Source organism: Oenanthe melanoleuca, chromosome 6, assembly GCF_029582105.1.
Source record: "Oenanthe melanoleuca isolate GR-GAL-2019-014 chromosome 6, OMel1.0, whole genome shotgun sequence".
In the NCBI taxonomy this organism is placed as follows: domain Eukaryota; kingdom Metazoa; phylum Chordata; class Aves; order Passeriformes; family Muscicapidae; genus Oenanthe; species Oenanthe melanoleuca.
The window spans coordinates 15030158-15050341 of NC_079340.1; the positions used below are offsets into that span (position 1 = coordinate 15030158).

At 39.3% G+C, this 20184-nt stretch overlaps 1 protein-coding gene across 1 annotated transcript in view; it reads right to left on the reverse strand.

Moving 5' to 3' along the window:
• Positions 1 to 20184, reverse strand: part of ZSWIM8 (zinc finger SWIM-type containing 8) — a 54295-nt gene that overhangs the window by 15844 nt on the left and 18267 nt on the right. Inside the window, exons 2-12 of the mRNA XM_056494995.1 lie at positions 16902 to 17055; positions 15670 to 15764; positions 12467 to 12639; positions 10693 to 10800; positions 7889 to 7970; positions 7150 to 7270; positions 6585 to 6786; positions 5525 to 5700; positions 2175 to 3183; positions 1274 to 1405; positions 551 to 730 (exon numbers count right to left, since the gene is read on the reverse strand). Coding sequence (XP_056350970.1) covers positions 551 to 730; positions 1274 to 1405; positions 2175 to 3183; positions 5525 to 5700; positions 6585 to 6786; positions 7150 to 7270; positions 7889 to 7970; positions 10693 to 10800; positions 12467 to 12639; positions 15670 to 15764; positions 16902 to 17055 — 2432 coding nt within the window. The remainder of the gene's footprint in view (positions 1 to 550; positions 731 to 1273; positions 1406 to 2174; positions 3184 to 5524; positions 5701 to 6584; positions 6787 to 7149; positions 7271 to 7888; positions 7971 to 10692; positions 10801 to 12466; positions 12640 to 15669; positions 15765 to 16901; positions 17056 to 20184) is intronic.

The following is a 20184-nucleotide window of genomic DNA, read 5'->3' on the forward strand; positions in this document are numbered from 1 at the left end:
AATATGCCTGCACAGTGCATATGCTCGTTTGCCAGTGAATGAAGTATCAGTAAAAGGGACAATTTTCTAACACATAACAATCGCACCAATTCATCCTAAGGAATAACTTTCAAACCATTTCATCAATGAAAACACGGAAAATATGGATATTTACAAATTACTTTATTTTCCCCCCATTAGTGAAGCATGAAGCATATTTAAGATAAGTAGGTTGTTCTAATCAAAGTAGCACATTCATAGAAGATTTTGTACTCATTTAAGTATGTTCAGACCTATAGCTTCATGTGAAATCAAAGACCTTTTGGCACATGAGGTCTGAGTTTCCTGTCACTGAAGGTAACAACAGATGAAGTGATATTGCTAATGATAATTTTTAGCAGATCAACATGTGCTAATGGGATGTGGACTCAATTTAGTTCCACTGTAATCCATTTTAAGAGAACATATAAAAGCACAACCAAACTTCAAGTGCCAAAATTTAAACCACCTGAGCAAACACATTCCAACATAACAACATTTATGCATACTGCTTTTTTGAGATATTCATTACCTCCAGAGCCTTGGTAGAGGCAGGTGGTCTCTGCAGCTCCAGAGCAAACATTCCTATTCGGAAGGCCAGGTTGTGGTACTCCAGCCGTTCACTCAAGACAGTCAGCAAGAAAGCAGCTTTAGACAAGGTGTTGGTTGCCATCCATGTCTGCTTGCTGGTTGACACCTTGTTCTTTTTGCCCTGTTTGAGGAGGAATTTGTCATAGGACGCTTTCCTAAACATCCTAAATGACTCTATACTTGTCCTCTCATCCTTTGCAATAATTATAGACAGGAGAAAGAATAAAATACATATAGATTTTATTCCTTTTGCTGAGGAATCTCAAACTTCAGTGGTTACCTCTGAACATCATTGCTTCCCCTATGTCACCCCAGCACATCCAACACAGTGGAAGAGCTGGCCTGTGGGCAAGACACATGTCCCCTATTGGGCTGATGCTGTGCAGGCAGATGTCACACACCTGTCCCTTCCAACACAACCTTTCTATACAACAAACTGCTCAGTGTCACTACAACTGAGTTTCCAGAAGTTTTTGCTTATTTTCTGTCCAACCCTCTTATCCTGAAACAGCAAAACTACTAATATTTCCAGTGATGCACACTATGAAATGGGAGACTAAGGTTTTGGAGAGAATCACAAGAATCACAAGAATCACAAGAACCAGGGTCACCTGCACAGAGCTGCACTAAAATCAAGACTACTGATGGTTGCTGCCATCTCTACCTTAGTTGGTGGCTGCTCCACTTTGAGGTCTGGAGGGTTGGCCAGTAGGTCCCTGGCAAGCTCTACAGTCAAGCGGCAAGCTTCATTACTGTATCCATGTGCATACAGTGCCTCTGCACAGGCAAACAGGATCTGCAAGAAGGAACAAATGGTCGTGTTCAAACCACACTACCCCTGCCTGGAGTTAAGCCTGCTCAAACCAAAGGTCACAAAGACTGCAAGCACAATCCACAACTAACTTCAGCAGCAGATATTCTCAGAGTCCTCCTTGGCTAGTCCTTCACCACTCCTTGAAGCACTCCCCTAAAAAGCCTTTTCTTACATCATTAAGTCCCATCCTCTCTCCAAGTGCTATGAGATCAGAAAATAGCTCAAAAAACTAAACCTCAAAGTACCACTATTTCCATGCACTGACATTTGGCTGCTTGGTTATAGAGGTGCAACCTCTAAACACATTTTGTGGTTATTACAGGAATGAGACACAGTTTATTTAGACTGCCTCTTCTGTTCAAAGAGCTTCTGCTTAAATGATTGGACTTAAATTTTTCTTGCTGAGCATGTCTCAGTCTCATTTCAGATAATTTTTGCTATTTCCAAGGGTGAGACTAGGTGAAAGCGCACACTGTTTTGTCTACGTTTGTAAATCCTGGAGTGCGAGGAGGGACTAAAAGTGAGACACGCTTGCAATTAGCACAGAAATACGGAATCAAGTTTGTGGGAAACAGACATATGCTACCACTGCAACAGGCTTGTAGATACCTTATGACACAGTTGGTTATCACAACATTTTAATTAAGCACTTGATTTAACAATATCCTAGGTTAAGTGTGAAGGTGGTGAGACCATGATTTACACAACACATAAAACTGCAAAACAGCATTTTGAACTAGATGCAGCTCACCTCCATCCGGTTCTCCTGTTCCAGAGGCTTTATACCAGCAAATATATCCTGCTCCTCTTCAATTCCCCCTTCACATTTGTCATCATCTTCCTTGGCTACCTCTTGTGGATTCAGATAGTACACCTGATAATCATCTTCCTCCTCTCCATCATCCCCTCGCCCCACTGCACCATTCTCTCCTACTTCTTCTGGCTTCAGACTCACACCACCAGAGTTCTCATCTGCAGAAGGCAGGTCATCATCACCACTGCCCATCTCCCCCACTGGATCCTTGGAGGATTTCTTGGCCATGGAACTGCTCCTGACACTGGGCTCAGGTCCCTCAGAGAAGTACACTCCACCATCCTCCTCAAAGGCATCCCTGTAGCTCCTGCTCAGTGGACTTTCTGCAAAACTAAAGGTGTTGCTGGCTTCTGCCCCCAGTGCCAAGCTGCTGTCATCCAGGCTCATCTCTGCCAAGTCTGGCTCCAGAGAGCTATCCTCACTGCTCATACGGCGTTTCCCACTGTGTTTACTGGTCAAGCCTTTGCTCACTGGCACCTTTGCTTTGCTCACTGCAGTCTTATAGACAGCTTTATCCCCTTCTGCTGAGAGCCGCCTCAGAACCCTCTGTGGTGTTTCAGAGACAACTTTCCGCTTCCCAGTGAGTTCTTTTGGCCGCACCGCTGGCTCCTGGGGAGAGGGCCGCAGCCTGTCCCCGGGCTGCAGACACGCTCCCCCGGGCTCCTGCCCGTGGGTCCTGCCAGCCTCACAGGCACTTTCCGCACACTGCAACCGGCAGCTCCTCTGCTGGATGGCCTTCACCCAACAGAACGAGTTCTTCTTGTCAGTGCTGCTATACGTAATCCCAGGAATGGGATAAGCTTCCTCCCAGTTGAAGTAACAGGCTTCTACAGCTGGCTTAAAACCTTGGAAGAGCTTCTCCAGTGATTTCTTGTGCTGACCCCTCTTAACATTATCTATGACTTTTAGCTGCCACTGTCTGAGCTGTGAGCAAAGATCCCTGCGCCTAAAAAAAGAAAGAGGACAGGTTAGGAAGCAGACACAAAAAGCACCTGTGACAAAACTACTACTTAACACTTAACACTACAGAACACTTCCTTCCTTTGTCCAGAAACATCATCTGCTGAATTAAGTTAATGCTAAATAAAGACAGCACTAATAATAAGACTGGCTGAAAAAAGCCAACAGGTACATATATACAACTGGGTTCTAGACAGGTACATGATCCAGAAACAAAACGTGAACACCACCAACATGTAAGCACAATACAAATAAGGTTTAAAATAAAACATTGTCTGCCCTGCTTGCTTATCTGCCCTAAACAAGGTGTTAGTGATTTGTGTCTCAGCAGTCTCAGGTGAGTGAGTACCATGGGGAACTGCCCCTGGAAACATTCATAAAACCGTTTGCAGCAGCTGTGAAACAGCCCTGTGAATAACTTCAGTTAAGACATTCACAAGTACAATCAAAATAGTCCACCCAGGGAAGCACAATGACAGACAGGATCACCCAACCTCCTTCCCAGGCATTTACCTCTTTACCCTAATGTGCCTACATAGAGGCCAACAATTTAATTTAAGCTTTAGCAGGCTGTCCTCAGGAGAACAAACTGTTGCAAACCATAGGGACAGCAATAACTGATGTTCAAATAACTCTGAAGCAGCAGCAAGCTGGCAGGATTACTCATGTTACACAGTTCCATGCCACCATATTACTATGGGAAGAACAAAACAGTTCTGCATTTTCCAGCTCAAAATCTCACATAGGGCCTACACACCTGAGGAAACAGTCTAAGTGATGATCTAAGAGAAAAAGACATTTCTAGAAATTTCACCAGGTGTCCCATCAACTACCATTCTGTTTCTGCCACACATTTCTGATGTATAATCCCAACACTTCAATCCTATCAGATTTCCTATCAAAAGTAAAAGAATAAGAAAGCAATAAAAATTGAGGTCACCCAATTTAGGTGCAAAGGGTATTAGGACAAAAGGGACTAAACAAAATGGACTACTTATATTTGTCCTCTCAAGAAATTAATTAACCAGGAAACGTACTGGTAGGGCTTAATCAAGGAGTTGATTTTCAAAAGGAAAAATGAGCAGGAACTACTTGGGAAGGGTAACATAAGGACGATAATCTGTGAAGTCTCCTTATGATTCACTGTAAAGATGGGGAAGAGGATCCTTGGAGACTATTCAAACACCAAGAGAATAGGTAATCAAGCAGGAGCATTTCAATTATTCATTAGCTCAAGTAGAAGAGCTAAGCAAATCTGAACTGCATCAAATAACTCAAATGTGAATATACACAGCACAACTTCATACGTTATTAATGGCAAAAATACTTTATGCTTTTTTTACGTGATTTGATTGATGTTTGCGTTTATTTTAAGCCTCATAACCAGTTTCCTACAGTTTTTGTCAACTCCTATATTTAGCAACTTCATATTGTAAACTGTACAAGACAGAAACTGGATCCATTTTAATGTCCCTGATGTGCCTTTCATAGGACATTTCATTAATGTTACACAAGTCAGAGAAAGCAAATCCTGTTAACGTGTAATTGTTCTGAAATTACCATCCTGTTTTCATTTGTTCTGAGAAACTTCTGAGAATTTATAGCATATTAAACTAATCCAATACATTTTACATATCACACTTCATGGACAAGATGTACAAAACAAACTATTATAATGTCAACCACAGCATCTCAACAGGATCTCTCAGTACCTCCTCTGCTATTCAACTGGTGCTAAATAAAGAGCGTGATAAATAAAGATGGCAGTGATTTACTAAAGCACAATATGTTTAGAAATCTGCAGAAGACACATAATTTTTTCTTAGACAATTGGAAACACTGACTGAAAATCATACACTGGTGACACTGTTTACCAATACATTGCAGAGAATAAATTCCCTAAGAGCACAGAAAATAAGAACTGGTTCATCTTGAAATACACAATAGTGAATGACTGGGCTAAACAGAATTCCATTAAACTGCTGAATGGTTAAATATAGAAACCTTAAAAATTAATTGGTAGCTGGTGCTATCATTCAAGCAACGTTCTCCAATGGGACACTAAAAATGCAGAATTACACCCATATGAAAGAAAGGACTCTCAGAAAACAAATTAGTCACACTACTTGATGTTGCTAAAAGTAAGCAGCAATAGCAATTAAAGTAATTATAGTGCTTTGAATGCTACATAGCATATAGTCCAGAAGGACTAATGGTTGAACAGGTATTGAGGTAATGATACAAACACAAGAAATCTACAGGATGAAACTCTTTGGTGTGGTTGAGTATCAGAAATTAGAGAGACAGGAACTGATTCTGAAGCTCACCTCTGCGGACTAATAGTTGGGTCAAGGACAGCCAGCCTCCAAAGAACCACCATCTCATCACACATGCTTGCACAAGCATGAGCAGCTACTTCTGACTGGCCATTGCTGCGCCCTGTGTGCCCACTAGCACTGCTGTGTGACGCAGATGTTCGCACGCTGTACCACCAGCCGGTTATCTGCAGAAGAAAAAGCTCAGTGGAGCTGTGTTGTGGCCAACACCTCATCCCCTGCTCTCACTTTATCTCATAATCCCAAGGAAAAGGGATCTGTAGTTAACACCAGGCTTTCATTTGCTTCCAAAATAACTATGACCATTAAAGCAGTATTGTTTTGTGAGAACTAAGGGCCTCAAAATTTCTCTGGTTAGAAGGAACATGCACAAAAACCAAAACACTCACAGGACATTCACTTCCTAGAGGCCTTCACAATTGGAGAGAAAAAGTGAACAAATGTGAAAAACAAAGCATTTCTTTTCCCTTGCTCAAAGTTGAGGTATAGGATGGACCAATAAGGAAACTTACACCACAATTTATATTACAGACTGAGGTCAAAGTCCTGAACTGTCAAAGGAAACATTTTTTAACATATTATTTTAACAAAATAATAATAAAAAAGTACTGCTTTAATCCACCAAAAGATATCTTCCATAAAGATAACAAAAGAATCTGAGACTCTACCACACAACATATATATTTCGTTTTTATCAAAATGACAGCTCATACACGACATGCTTTTTTAAAAAAACAGAAACAGAACAATAGTAAAATACATCACCTTGACCGGGAAGAAATCAAATCAAATATGCTGAACAAAAGAAATCAGACTCTACATATTCATGTTAAAAGAACTGATCATTTGGGGAATACAGTCTTACCAGGACATCACCAAATCAGAACCAGAGCAAACTGTAACATCCTTTTAGCATGGAGAAGCATATGCCTACAACGCATATAGACTATTAAAATAATTGTATTCAGCCATGGGTTGTATAGACACAAAGCAGCAGTTACAGGCTTTGCCTGGTTGCCCAAAACATCCCCCACTCCAAGCAAAGAGATACCTGCTCATAGTTGAGACACTGGTCAGTCAGAATCTCCAGCAAAGGAGCTGCATTGCTATCCCGTCTCTTAAACATCTCCCGCACAATGGAAAGCAAGTTCCAGATTCCTTCAGGTTCTCTTCCTCGCAGGGGACGCAGCAGACAAGCCCACTCAGCAGCAGCTGGTGGCTCAGTGGAAGACAGATACATTGAATTCACATCACTGTATATAAAGCAGAAGAATAAGGAGAAAAAAATTAAATTAAGCATAGTAATACAAAATCCTGAGTTTAATAAATCCTGAGTATAATCAGCATCCAGAAATATATTTGCCCTTCAATGGCACAGACATGGGTAATCTAAAAGACAGAATGCATAATGAGCTCAAGAACCTTGCACAAGCAAAATACTGTACAAATATAGCCTGCTCTACTAAAATAACAGTGCAAAAGCTACACAAAAATACAGTCCAGAAGAGTGACCATGAAACTGAGCATCCTTCAGTCCAAGGAATACAGGCTATATGGGGAATAAATTTACAGATCACACGAATGTGACATTTTCCCTTCAATAGGAAACAACTTACCTGAAAACAACAGGAGTGGGTCCACAGAATTTATGAAGGGTTTTCTTTATGTTGTCACTCAGAGTAGATTCATCTAAGTACCAAGTGCTTTGATCTGATGCAGAAGGTCCAGCAGTGGGATCTTACAAAAGAAAAACATATTTACAGTCTGCAGGCTTTGAAGATATGCTACTCTATGCACCCAAACACACAGTACACCAGCAGTGTTACGCAAACTCTTTCACCCATTGTTGAACAACCTCAGAATTATCTTAAAATGCTACCATAATATAACCTTCAACATGACCAACATTAAATTAGCAGCTTCTTCTTGACCAGAGGGTAATGCAGCACTAAAATAGGAATGCTTTAACACCTCTGGCAACCAACACTTAGGTGTTAACTACCCTAAATCACAGCTAACTCAGTCTAGTGTTGTAAATAGCCCAGTTTTAAACAGGAACCTGAGAGAGGTCCCCTCCAATCAACATTTCCAGAAGTCTATATTTAATACCAAATAAAAAAGAAAAACATTTTCTTACAAAGTGCATTGCCTGATGCTCCCTTCCTCTGCAAGCACTCTGAGTTGCCTATTGTTATGCCATATATACACATAAGTGCCAATACTCATCCCTTTTCCTTGATTTCCATCTGAAATCCAAGCTACAGGCTAACAAATCAGTTCAGAAACCTGAAGCAATGGAATCACCCTCTTCCTATCTGGGATACAGACTGCTGAAATAGGATCTATTAAAATTACCTGGGGCTCCACACACTGTGTTGATGGCAGTAGACTGGGAAGATAACAACTCGTCCAGCAAGCGCTGAGCTGTTGGAAGAATCTGAAAACATGAAGCAAACTTTCACCATACACAGTATTTCTCATCTTGCTACACCCAGCCCAAGATCGTGACTGAAGCACTCTGGCAATTTCGGGAGTATGGAACACAGAGCTGTTTTCAGAAAGGACAACAGAGGGTGCTAAAGATCACACAAGGGACACCAGCTGCCACCTCTCACAGCCCACAAAAGGCTCACTTTCTGCAGTCACACCCTAAGAAGTAAACAAAAGCATCACAGTTTATTAGCTACTTTCTCATTTCTTGAGGAATAGGAGCTTACAGAAAGTGATACTGTAACTGATTTTGAGAGTTAGGAAAGCCACTGCTGTCAAGGTCACCACATTCCCGCACTTTGAAAGACCTTTACTTCTTGTTCCTAAATCATTTCCCTAAAACCCAAGCAAATGGGAGCAGGGGAACAAACTACAAAATAGATCTACACACTGTTTTTGGGGCAGACTTTAGCTTATTTACCATCCAGTTAGCAAAGGGATGGTAAACAAATGCAATTTCAGCACTAAACTAATCATAGCTTCCAGACCAGCTCAAAACATAAGCAGAGAAGGTTCACACTGACTGTCAAATCCTATGTAGATATACCCTTCACATGCTATTTTTGAAAGAAAAATGCATGGAAGAAAGAGGTTTTAAGTCTGGGCTGAAAGTGTAGAACCATTTAGCCTTTAGTAGGTATGCACAGAACAGGCAAATTGTTAATCCACATAATTAGGATTTACATGACTTGCAACAGAATGTCTGATATCTTCCACCTCTGTCCATACAAAAGCCGAGATCACTTTTACTGTAAAGAAAGGCATTTCAGTACACCTATATTTGCAAATAATACAAATATATCTCAAACAGATGGAAGAAAAAATGCTTCAGAAGACTATTTTTCATTTCAATTGCCTAAAAAAAATTCAGCATTAAGCTATTTTGTACCTTTTTTCCACTACTACATATTTTAAGAAAATTCACAGGTCTTGGCAGTCACACCTTAAGGCTGAAGTGACTCTCCTTCAGTCTTCTTTGCTAAGATATTCATGCTTAATTGGAATAGGAATACTGGCTTCATACGGAAAAATAGCTCTTGGGCAAAGAACTAGGTAATGAATTCCATGTGCTTTTCCATTATTTTCATAGATACAGAAAACACTTTCAACAGAGATTTTGAAAAATATCTAGCTGCATTCCTATACACCATTATTCCCTCACACAAGAGAGTAATTCAGCATTATAATACTGAACCATGCCATTCACAAACTGGAAATAAGGATATAATAGAATCGTATGTACAGCCTACTCTAATTCTACATTGTGTAGTCAAAATATGAGGTCCCAAGGAATTAGAGTACCTATCTCCACCCTGAAATCTTGAAAACCAGGAATGAAACTGTTGAAAGAACTTGGGATATGTCTTGCCTTTTGCAAAGGAATTACACAACATAGGTTAAAACACCTCCCAATAAACTCTAAACTTTTCTGTTGGGCAGCATTCATCGGATTTATCTGGCCAAATTGTAATAATTAATTAATCCTGATGTTCCTGAAGCACAGCTGGTACATGTGTCCAAAGGAGAAATAAACCCTGCAGAAAGGAGCAGACATAGAATAGCTGAAAGCAAACTCACATGCCATTCAGGAAACAACTACTACCACTACTGGCCTTCCAAAGCCCTCCCCTATTAAGCACCAGACTGTGCCATACAGCTTAGTCTGAGGAGAGAAAAAAAAATTATTTGGCTGTTATGTAATGCAGCAAGAAGCACACACTACCAGTGCTCATCTCTCAGCAACAAAAAAGCAGTATTTTTATATCACTTTCATATTATACAATTCCTCTATTTCCTCTCATAAGAAAATGAGTATCTCTGTAGGAAATTTATAGGATGTTTTAGCATAAAATATCTTAGTGTCCTAAGCACAGCACCATGATATGAATTCTAGGCACATGCTGCCAGTAGTCTAACTCCTACTTTAGAGGAGTGTGTTATGAATGCACTGCTGAAATGTGACAGATACCCATGCAGGTCAGTTTTTCTTAATCTCCTTCAGATGAATTAGCATAAAAAAGCTGCCAAGCCCTTATAATTTTAAAGCAGCCATTTCACAATCACTTGGGTATTATTGTGTATTTTGTGCAAACATTTTAGACAGATGATATAAATGACCTGACCCTGAACAACGCAGATATTTGAGGAGTAAGAGTGCAGACTTTGACTAAAAAAAAGTCATGTCTATTACACTGAATGGTTCTTACGAATCACCAAGAAACTACACTAAGGGAAGTCAAAAGGTTACCAGTTAGATGCATTAGAAAATGCCCACTTAAGGCACACACAATACTTTAATTGGGTAGTTCTCTCCACTTAGCTAACCAAACACACAAAAAAGAAACAAGGTGATTTGGGCTAAGTTTTCAATATGAGCTGATTTACTGTGTTTGATCTTTCAAAAGCTCAGCATATATTCATGCTTATATGAATAGCCACCACTCTTCTTTCTCCTTTTAAGACAATTCTAATCTTTTACTTGGCAATAAGACAATTGTTGAATAATAGAATACCAAAACTGAAAAGAGCAAGAACTGAATGCCTTCCCAGCAGCGCACAACTGAATAGCATAACTGGTTATTTTGCAACAAAAGACATCATATAAATTCACCCAGAACAAAGATAGCTGAATTTAACAAGTTGTCAGTCAGATGATGGTCCCCACTTACCTGTTGTGGAAGTTCACTGATTAGGTACTGAGCAAATTTTTGCAACTGGTCTCTTTGTAGCCGAGACAAAGACTCAGAAACAGGTGCTCGTAAGCACACTGCAGATGCCTGAAGAAAGAAAAGGAGACACGAACTACCGTCAATGAAGCTGTACTCACCAAACTGACGAAGAGTCATCACTAACATCTGCTATGCTGATGCACACCACGCTTGGTCTTGATGGCAAATTTTTTTTCCTCTGAAATTATGTAGTGTTTTACAGATAAGAAGCAAATAAGCTGTCTAGGCTTTATAAAAACTGGTTTTAAGAGTTTTTTCAAGGAAACTGATGTAACAGCTGTTCTTAAGATCTGTTGTTGCTAGCAATTGCACAAATACTGGCAGAGATTTCACAAACAAACCTCTAAAATAGGACATTATCCCTTAAGCTTCTGGCAAATGAAGCTCTGTGGGGGGTACTGTTCCACAAAATCACAGCCATCTCATTTATCTCATTAAAGTTTCTTAATTCAGTCTTCAGCATCTTTCCGTATCTTAGAACAAATTAGATTATAAAAAACTTCCACTAGCTTCTTAATCTTTTTCACTCTACATAACAAAAATGTTCCACTTAAGTTTTAACCTGCATACAATCAAGAGCAGTTTGATAAAAGACACTTCTGATATTGTCTTGTCTACATAGAGCAATATACCTTGGCTTGTAACTTTCTAGTGTCAGAAATCAGTTTATACAAACACAAAAATCCTTTCACCATCACTTTTCACATGAAGAAAGGATTAGAGGCAAAAAATTTGAGTGAAAATAATATAAGTGACAATTTGTTTTCTAGCCAAACTTTCCATATCCACTTTTAAAACTCAAACTAAGAACTCAAAGAAGAACCCGATTTTTCGCCAGCTGTCCAGTCATAAGTACAGAAAGTATACCAATACTCTGATTATTTCAAAGAGTACAAATTTAGCCAATTACACTTGTCCATTGTAAAATATTAACAAGCTTCAGCAGGTTATTAGAATTTATTTAAGAAGCTGGAGTTGATCATAAGCATGTTAGCTATAAGATATTCTGTGAAAGCAGAAAATCTTTGGTTCCTTTCAATCATCAAAGCTTAATCCTCTGTGTTTCTCAGCTTCCCAAAGCAGACGAAATTCAACTGTATGCAAAACCAACCCCTCAACCAGGGTATTTCATGTTGATTCAATACATTTTCAACTGAAGTTGGTTAGGATATAAAATGCCTACTCTTTGCTCTATGGAAGGCCATACAGAATAAAAACAGTCAAATAAAAATAAAAACCTAACTGCTTGAAATCTCCAAGTCAAAATGACAGTTACCTCAGTAACTGTTAAAATGAACTGGTGAACATAAAGGCCAACAGTGATCAAAATTACTTTCCTTCTGCGCTCTGATCAACATAAAGAGTGAGCTTTCAAATCCTTACAAAGTACTTACAAAGGCTTTTAATAAAAGAAACTACTGGTGAGCTTCTACTCTTTTTAGAGATGAAAAAATAATGAGTGACTTTAGCATTTAAATGAGAAACAGGAAAGGGCCAAAAAGCACTCAGTATCTACCCTCAGAAATCTGCACATTATCAAAAGACAGTCTGCAGTTTAGGGCCTCAGACAATTCAGCCTGCAGCCGCAAGCAGACATTTGCACTGCCGGAGTGCCAAGAACCATATCCCTAAAGAAGTGAGTGTTGCACGGAACTGGACTGAGGAGACAGTCGGAGAAGGCGCCCAGGGGAGAGCAGAGCTGTGCTGTGCCTACATTGTGGATGCGGAAGAGGCAGAGCGCCACGACGTGCGCGCACCACTTGGCTCCGGCGCCGCAGGTGCAGCTGCACGACGTGATCCGGCACCGGTCAAACATCACCGCCACGTTGTACGCGCCCTTGGGGGGCACCATCTGCGGGGGCACCACGGTGGCACTCAGATGGAAACCTAGGGAAATTCACAAGCCCAAAGTCACTCTTCGGGTATTGGAGAAAAGGTTCAGCCATTTAAAGGTATATGCCATTTAAACATTGAAACAATATGTCTGGCAACAACATCCACATAAGGATGGACGTGGATCCAGAGCCTCCAGTACTTTTTTCCTCCCAACCAACTATGTCCAAACATTAGCAAAGAAGCATAATGTGTTATAAGAGACTCCAACATATCAGGTTTTAATAATTAATTAATTTCTCTTATTATTTAACAGAGAAAAGTGAAACTAGAAAAAGTCATTCCTGAAAAGTTTTTGTTTACAGGGCCAAAGCGGCACTATACACATTATAGGCATAACTTCTGTGCTAATTCTGGCAGCAGTGCAGAATGGGCCAGGTGACTTGTTCAGAATTATTTCCAAGTCAATCAATTTTCACAGTCAACTAAAGAAGGCAGCACGTAATCTGACTTTCACTTTGTGGCTTCAGAAACTACCCATTTGTCATAAATTACATGTCTCCTTGCAATTTTGTTCATATCCTTCTGTTACAAATCATGAACCCAGAAAAAAAAAACCCTCTTGCTTAGACTAAAAACAATGGAAAAGAGAAATTTTAGCAATAATGCTTGTATCAATCAGTCCCATTAATCAGCGATCAGAAACAAATAAATTATGAGAAAGGACTTTAGCTTCATGCAAACTCATGTACAGTACATATTAGTTGCACTCATAATGCAGCTTCCTCTGGAGATGTTGCTCATCCAGAGGCATGTGTGTGACCAGGAAAGGCCAGCAGGAGCATTAATCTTATACTAGTCTTGAAGGTGCCTATCAGCAGTTAGTTGTCCTCTACAGCAATGAGTATCAGCCTCAGAACCTTTTTGCTAATCTGAAATTCAGTTTTAATGAAGCACAGAAAGCATCAAAGCCATAACCAAACTTCAGTCCAACAGTCTAAATACAGCTTGGGACAGATGATAGTTTCTCCATCATGAGGACAAGGAAGTAGATTGTAAGTCCACACTACTAAGTTTTTATTATGATGAGATCATAAAAATGATGGTGTTCAGGACTGCACATGACCTACTAAATTTATTCAATTTAAAATAATGTGCATCATTTCCTCCTCAAAATATAATCCTCATACCAATACAAATTTGCTCTTACCTTGTTTAACCTTTCTATTTGTCCTGTTCACTACAATTCAAATCCTCTCCCTGATGTGATTATTTTGATTAGTATACATAATGCCACCCAAATTCTTCAGCCATTTTAGCTATTGGAACAGAATCAAAACAAAAGAAGGCATTCACACTAAATTACTGACACAGTTCTAATTTATGTTCACAGTTCTAATTTATGTTCCACATTTGGTTAATACAACCCAAACAGTTCAGACAGTCCTTCTGTTATACTAAAAGCATCTCAGAGTAATCCTCTCACTTTCACATAGAAACAAATTAAGCATTTCACAAGTTGGAATTACAGCAATTCTGTTTCACTGCAAAAAAAAGAAATATACAAAAGGTGTTAGAAAAGACTGGATTCCACCTACAAGCTCTTAACCAAACCCCCACCATGGCATTCTTCTTTGTACATGAAAACAGTTAACTGATAATGCAATGAGGGAAAAATACTTATAAAAAGAGACAAAATTTAAGGCATTTAACATGACACGTCTGACACTTACAATGTTAATTCAAGCAGCACTGCTCAGTTAACTCTTTTGCAACACCAATCTTGCTTTACTGAACAATTGTTTATGGGATGGCACAAAAAACTATATAAGGAAAGCAATCTGGATTATAATCAATGGTTTCTTTTACCAGGAAAATTTTTTAAATGACAGAATCTTTGAGGTTGGAAAAGACAACTCACTGACTATGTGAGGTAGTTTTAACTCAATCTGACTTATGTATGAGGAATCACTTCACTTCCATTCCCAAGAATTCCTGTTATTGCTATTATAGTAGACACTGGACTAGGTAATATCCTTTCAGAGGCTTTACCCTATATTGAGGTAACAGTTCATCAGTCTCTTGCAGTCTGCATACCTCAAAGGCTATCTCCTTATCTTATTGCTCTCCCCAAACCTTCATAGTACATGCTCCTTTTACTCACTTTCTGAGGGCTCTTTACCTAAATTTATTCATCTCCCTCATCACTGAGAGTTAAGTATTCCTAGTTCTAATAACTAGACCTACAGAAGTCTCTATCCCTTATCACATGAAAATATAAGAAATTTCCTCCTTAACACTATACAGATTTTTATATTATCATTTATTTTATTACAACAGGCTTGGTTCCCATATACCAAATAATATTCTGATTCTGAAGCTCACATTTGCAGAAAAAAAATCTGCATGGGATTGACACAGCCCACCTTGACATACTGGCAGTACTTTTATTTCATATAATGCCTTCTGGTCAAACGGCTGTCACTGAAAAAGCTATCTCAATATTCTTCTTCGCTTCAAAGGATTTAATGAAAAATTCAGAGTCCAATTCTTTGTATAGATAAGATTAGCTTCTATAGCCAAAAAACACAAAAAGAACAAGATAGTAGAAGAAGCTATAAAACTCACTGTCCAACAAGATGGGTTTCCGTCTGCCAAAGTACATGAATAACTGTACTATTAATAAAACTCTCGCTACAAGAATAAACCTTGCAAATTTCCTCTGTGCCACACAGGCACTTTAGGCATTGATCATTTGATCAGACAACTATAAAATCAAGTTCTCTTTAGCAATGAGGAATTAAAGCATTATGGAGAAAAAAAGTATCTCATACAGTTTTTTGCAAAATGCTAAGACAGATTAAGGATCAGAACATTTCTGACCTTTCAGTCCATTTCACAGCTGAGCTGACTGAGGCCAAAAAAAACCACAGTATTTAGCTCAAGTCATTACAAAGAATACATCTGGCAGGGAGTTTCAGCCAGGATGCCAGAAAAGCTTGCTTTGAGATCTGATCACAGCACTGCTGTCCCATTGCAGATATGATTTTGGGACTCTGAGAAGTGGAGCTGAACTATTCTTACCTATCTGGAGAGGGTCTTTGACAGCCCTCACCCGGAAGAGTTGCTCCCCTCGCTGGAACTCATCTGCACTGCCATTCGCCAAGCACGAGTACAACCTGCAAGACATAAACAGAATGTGTCAGGATCACTCTGGTTTTGAGAAACTTCACAGTATTATCCTCTTTATTGACATGGCTTTTGAAAAACCCTTGCTATCTTGAATACAAAGTCTAGGTGTCTCCTGCCATTTTGACATGACAACCACAAAAATCATTAGTCTCTTCCTAACTGGGTTTGTGTGTAGCCACTGACAGTTGTAGGAATTTCCACCTAAGGCTCTGAAATACAAACTCATTCATAGTCTAAGATTAAGTCTTTATGTAGTATAGAATAGTTCAAGGTCTAATGTTAGCATGCCACAGTAAAAACTCCTAGACTAATTATCTGCATGCTCTTGTGAGTTTTTTTAATATCTGTGTTCATCAGAATAATGAGCACATACAACCAGCTGGCTTGCTCTATTCCCTAGCAGGTGACCTTATATCAGCACTTTTGACATTACCTCCCCCATCTGATACCAGAACCTTAGACAAGCATTTCTAAGAACTTGCAGCATGATTCTTTCTATTAACAGTGTACTACTTTGCAACAAAATTCTAAACGCAGTTACATGGGCAGACCTCCTATAATACAAAAGCTTCAACAAAGCTTAGAGATCTAAAAGCAGAAAATCTTTGACTATGTAGTCACGTAGATAATGTGGAAACACAAGAAATACAGTCCTCTGACTATATAAATTCTGATCACTGATGTATTCAGCAAATTCTGGTTCTCCTATTTACATGAACAAAAGGCTTGCACAGCACACTGAGCAAGCCCTCTTTGGCAGTTTCTGAACCCAGTTAAAGCTCTGACTCCAGCAACAGGGTCAAACTGGAAAGATTACTGCATCAGACTAACAAGGACAAAACTCTACAAGCTAGCCTACTGCTAGTCAAATAAAACGGTGCACTTATTTTGCACACAGAACCTAGACATCTACATGGTTTTCCTGGCACATGATGCAACACAGCTCATCCCAGAATAAAACCCTGTATCACAACATATCATACAGTAATCTATCCATGCATTACACAAGGCAGGTGAGAGCCACATAAGCTCCAAATATACAGGACATCAAAAGGACAGTGATTGCCCTCAAGTGAACAGTACCTTTTCTTAAGCATCAGTGAAAAAGAAATAGTATTTATTACCTGATATCCTCCTCATTTTCTGGGAAACTCCAGAAGGCGATTCGAAGTTGCAGCTGTTCAGGCACTGGAGGATATACTTTCTCCACCACCTCAAATGGAATGTGAAATGCAACCTGTTTTGCAGAGAGTTCCACCAATGGGATCACCAGCCCATCTAGCAAGACAAGAAACAAAACACAATCAGCCATTCAGAGAACAAAACTTGCGAGAGGCTAAAGAGGTCAAAGCAGTGAGCTCTTCCACCTTCTCTTTTATCTCACCACATTGAAGACTATTTTTGACAGATAGCAAAAGTCAGCCCAGAAATGTTCTGAAGAGCTCTCAACTCCATGTCTGTTTTCAGCCACTCAGGGCACGGGGCACACATCCCAAAAAAAACCAGTCCTTGGCCAAAAGAGCTGCATCAGCTTAGCAGTTTGATTCCAGACAAAACTGTTATTGTTTAGTGAGACCTAAAGTAACTAAGTATTTTTCATACATTTCTTTTACAATGTGGCAGCAACATCCAGGAAAATTTCACAAAGAACTAGTACAATATATGTGCCCAAGGAGCAACGGAACAGTTTCCAGGAACCTTAGTGTTGACCTTTTCTGACAGTATGCAGCTATTTACAAGGTTTTAATTCCAATTAGTATTTGTTGATTTATTCACTGCACCACCACCTTCATTATGAGATCTGTTCTGTCTTTATAGTTCTTTAGAGAAGCAACTGGGATTCATGTGTCAGTGCAGTGCTGACTACACCACACTCATGAGGACCTTAAATGAAGGTAGTAAGTACATAAGTACATTTAACCATCACCTTTCTACCAAACCAACTTCACTTTTTATGTTTTTACCTGCAGATGAAGATTTCTTATCATCAGGCTATAGAATCCTTATGTTTCTGCTTTGCTCTGACCCAGATTACACTTTATACAAAATATCAGACTTGTCTTATTAGCAAGTACAGCCCTGCTTTACTGAGATCACCTCCTGACCCATCACTACAGCAGCCTTAATCCCCTCATCTTCCAAACCCTGATGCCAAACCCCTAATTAATTCAGTTTCAGATATTCGATGTTACGTCTCTTCACCTCACTCACCAGCCTCTAAAACAGCACTGGAAGCCAGGATGTAAACCAATCTGGCCCTCAGCTTTCCCTCCACACCCTCCAGGCAGCATATCAAAGGAAAGCTTCAGCCCTGACGTCAGTAAGCACTTTCTCACCCTCTGACTAGAGACGCCCTCCAGTCCCAACAGCTGGGGAAGACAGGACAGGAGAGGGCTTTCAAAGTGCATCCATGCATCCACACAGCAAAGCAGCCAACATCTCCCCCAGCACTAAGCAGACCTTACAAATTAAAGGATTACATAAATATGGAAAAAATGCAGTTTTCAAACATCCACATTTATGAAATTTTTTTTGCAGTGAAATTAGATTTATTAGCTACTATTCCCTTCTCCCAGACAGAGTCAGTCTTTACCATTAGGATTGTTTCTCCACCACCAGTGATTTTTACTCTATGTTATGGATCCAGTCTCTGTTTTACAGTTCTATAATCCCATTCACAAACATGAGAGAAGTAGATTATAAAAATGTGCCACTTTCTCTACAGCTAGCAGATAAACAAGCTTTTAGCAGTAAAGTAATTTCACTTACACTTTTGACAACCAAAATGGGTGTAAAACTTTCAAGTCACTAAAAATATGCTTCTTTTAATTAGTACCTAAAAAGTGGACTGTTTGGACCTAAACACAGTCAAAGTAATTAAATGCAGTCAAATTAATATAATTCCTGCTGTTACAGCAGTAGTAGATACCACAGAAAGTCCAAGTTGAGGCATTTTCATACTTGAAATTACTCTGAACAATGAGAGGTATTTTGCATACTTTAAAAAGCATTTCTTCTATAGAGATTCTTTATTCAGTTATGTCATTATACAATACTAGAAAAGAGGTAAAACCTAAACAACACCTACAAGGCAAAAGGCTCAAAAAACTAGTTCAGTACTGACTGAAACACCTGCACATTGTTGTGAGAGCTGCAAGCCTTCAGCCTGGATGGCATTCCTTCTTAAAAGATCTAGTGATGGGTATGAAGGTTAGATTAGAAATGCTACAGCATGAGACCTCCTCATCTGCTCCAGCACAAGTCTAGCACAAATCAGTCAGCTTGATTAACTGTACACAGTGAAGCAAGGTAAGGCTGTCTTTGCACTGAACTCATTAACTGATTCATCAGCTGTACTGTGTTAGTAGGATTGAGCAGAAGACAGATGGCCAATTATGTGGTATAGCTCAGAGCACACAGCTGAAACATCTTCAGAATAAGGAAAAAGCAGTAAAACCTGGAAGGCAAAAAACCAACAATCTTACTCATAAAACCATGCACAGTTTTAAAGTTCAAAATTTTCAGTAAGAATAAAGGGAGATGGAAAAAATAGTAGAAATTAACTGAAAAGTGGAAAATAATTTGACAATCATACTCCAAGCATGAGTGAATGCACAATAGCTCCCCTGGCACACATGTAAATGCTAAAATTAGGAAGTTAAACTGCCCTAAGTTTCAAGGGGGTAGTTATCCATGCAAGCAAGGTGAGACAGTCCTACCTGCAACATGGCTCAGAGCAGCATTACAGGGTCTTTTCCCTATTTACTCCTGTCAAGTCAGCTGGGCAGTCCTACTTTGGTGCTAAAACTAGACTTCAAATATTCTCATCTGAGTCCTAAACAAAGAGAGATCTATTCAAAAAGTTTATTTCTGGATACACAAATCCTGGGTTGGTGGATTTATACCTATGTAGGTAGATTTATACCCACTTGTACCAAGAAGTATTATCAATAAAACAGACAAAAGGCACTCTCAGGTTCTACAACAAATATTTTCAGCAAGGAAGAAAAAGGAAGTCTGCTAAAAACTTCAAAAGAAAGCACCACAGCTTCTGCTCAGAAAGCAAATATAAGTAAAGGAAGGAAGATTGCAAATTTAATATTTAAAAAAATAAACAGCAGTCAAGTCAAAGTGACAAATTCTTGAGATAAAACTATCCAAGGGAGAAGATAATTTTAAATTGTGGAGCAAAACTAGCAAGAATCACTATTTCCTCTTGGAAATCAGACATGACCCCAAGTAGAACAAAAAGCACATTTCAAAGCTTGAAAGAATAGAGTCACAAGTAAATTATAAACAACCTGAAATAATTCTCCCATGTTAAATGACTAAGAAAACTCGGGTCTGGAAGGGATTTTGAGAAGCTATCTAACCCATATCTCCTACCTAAAATGCAAGATCAACCGT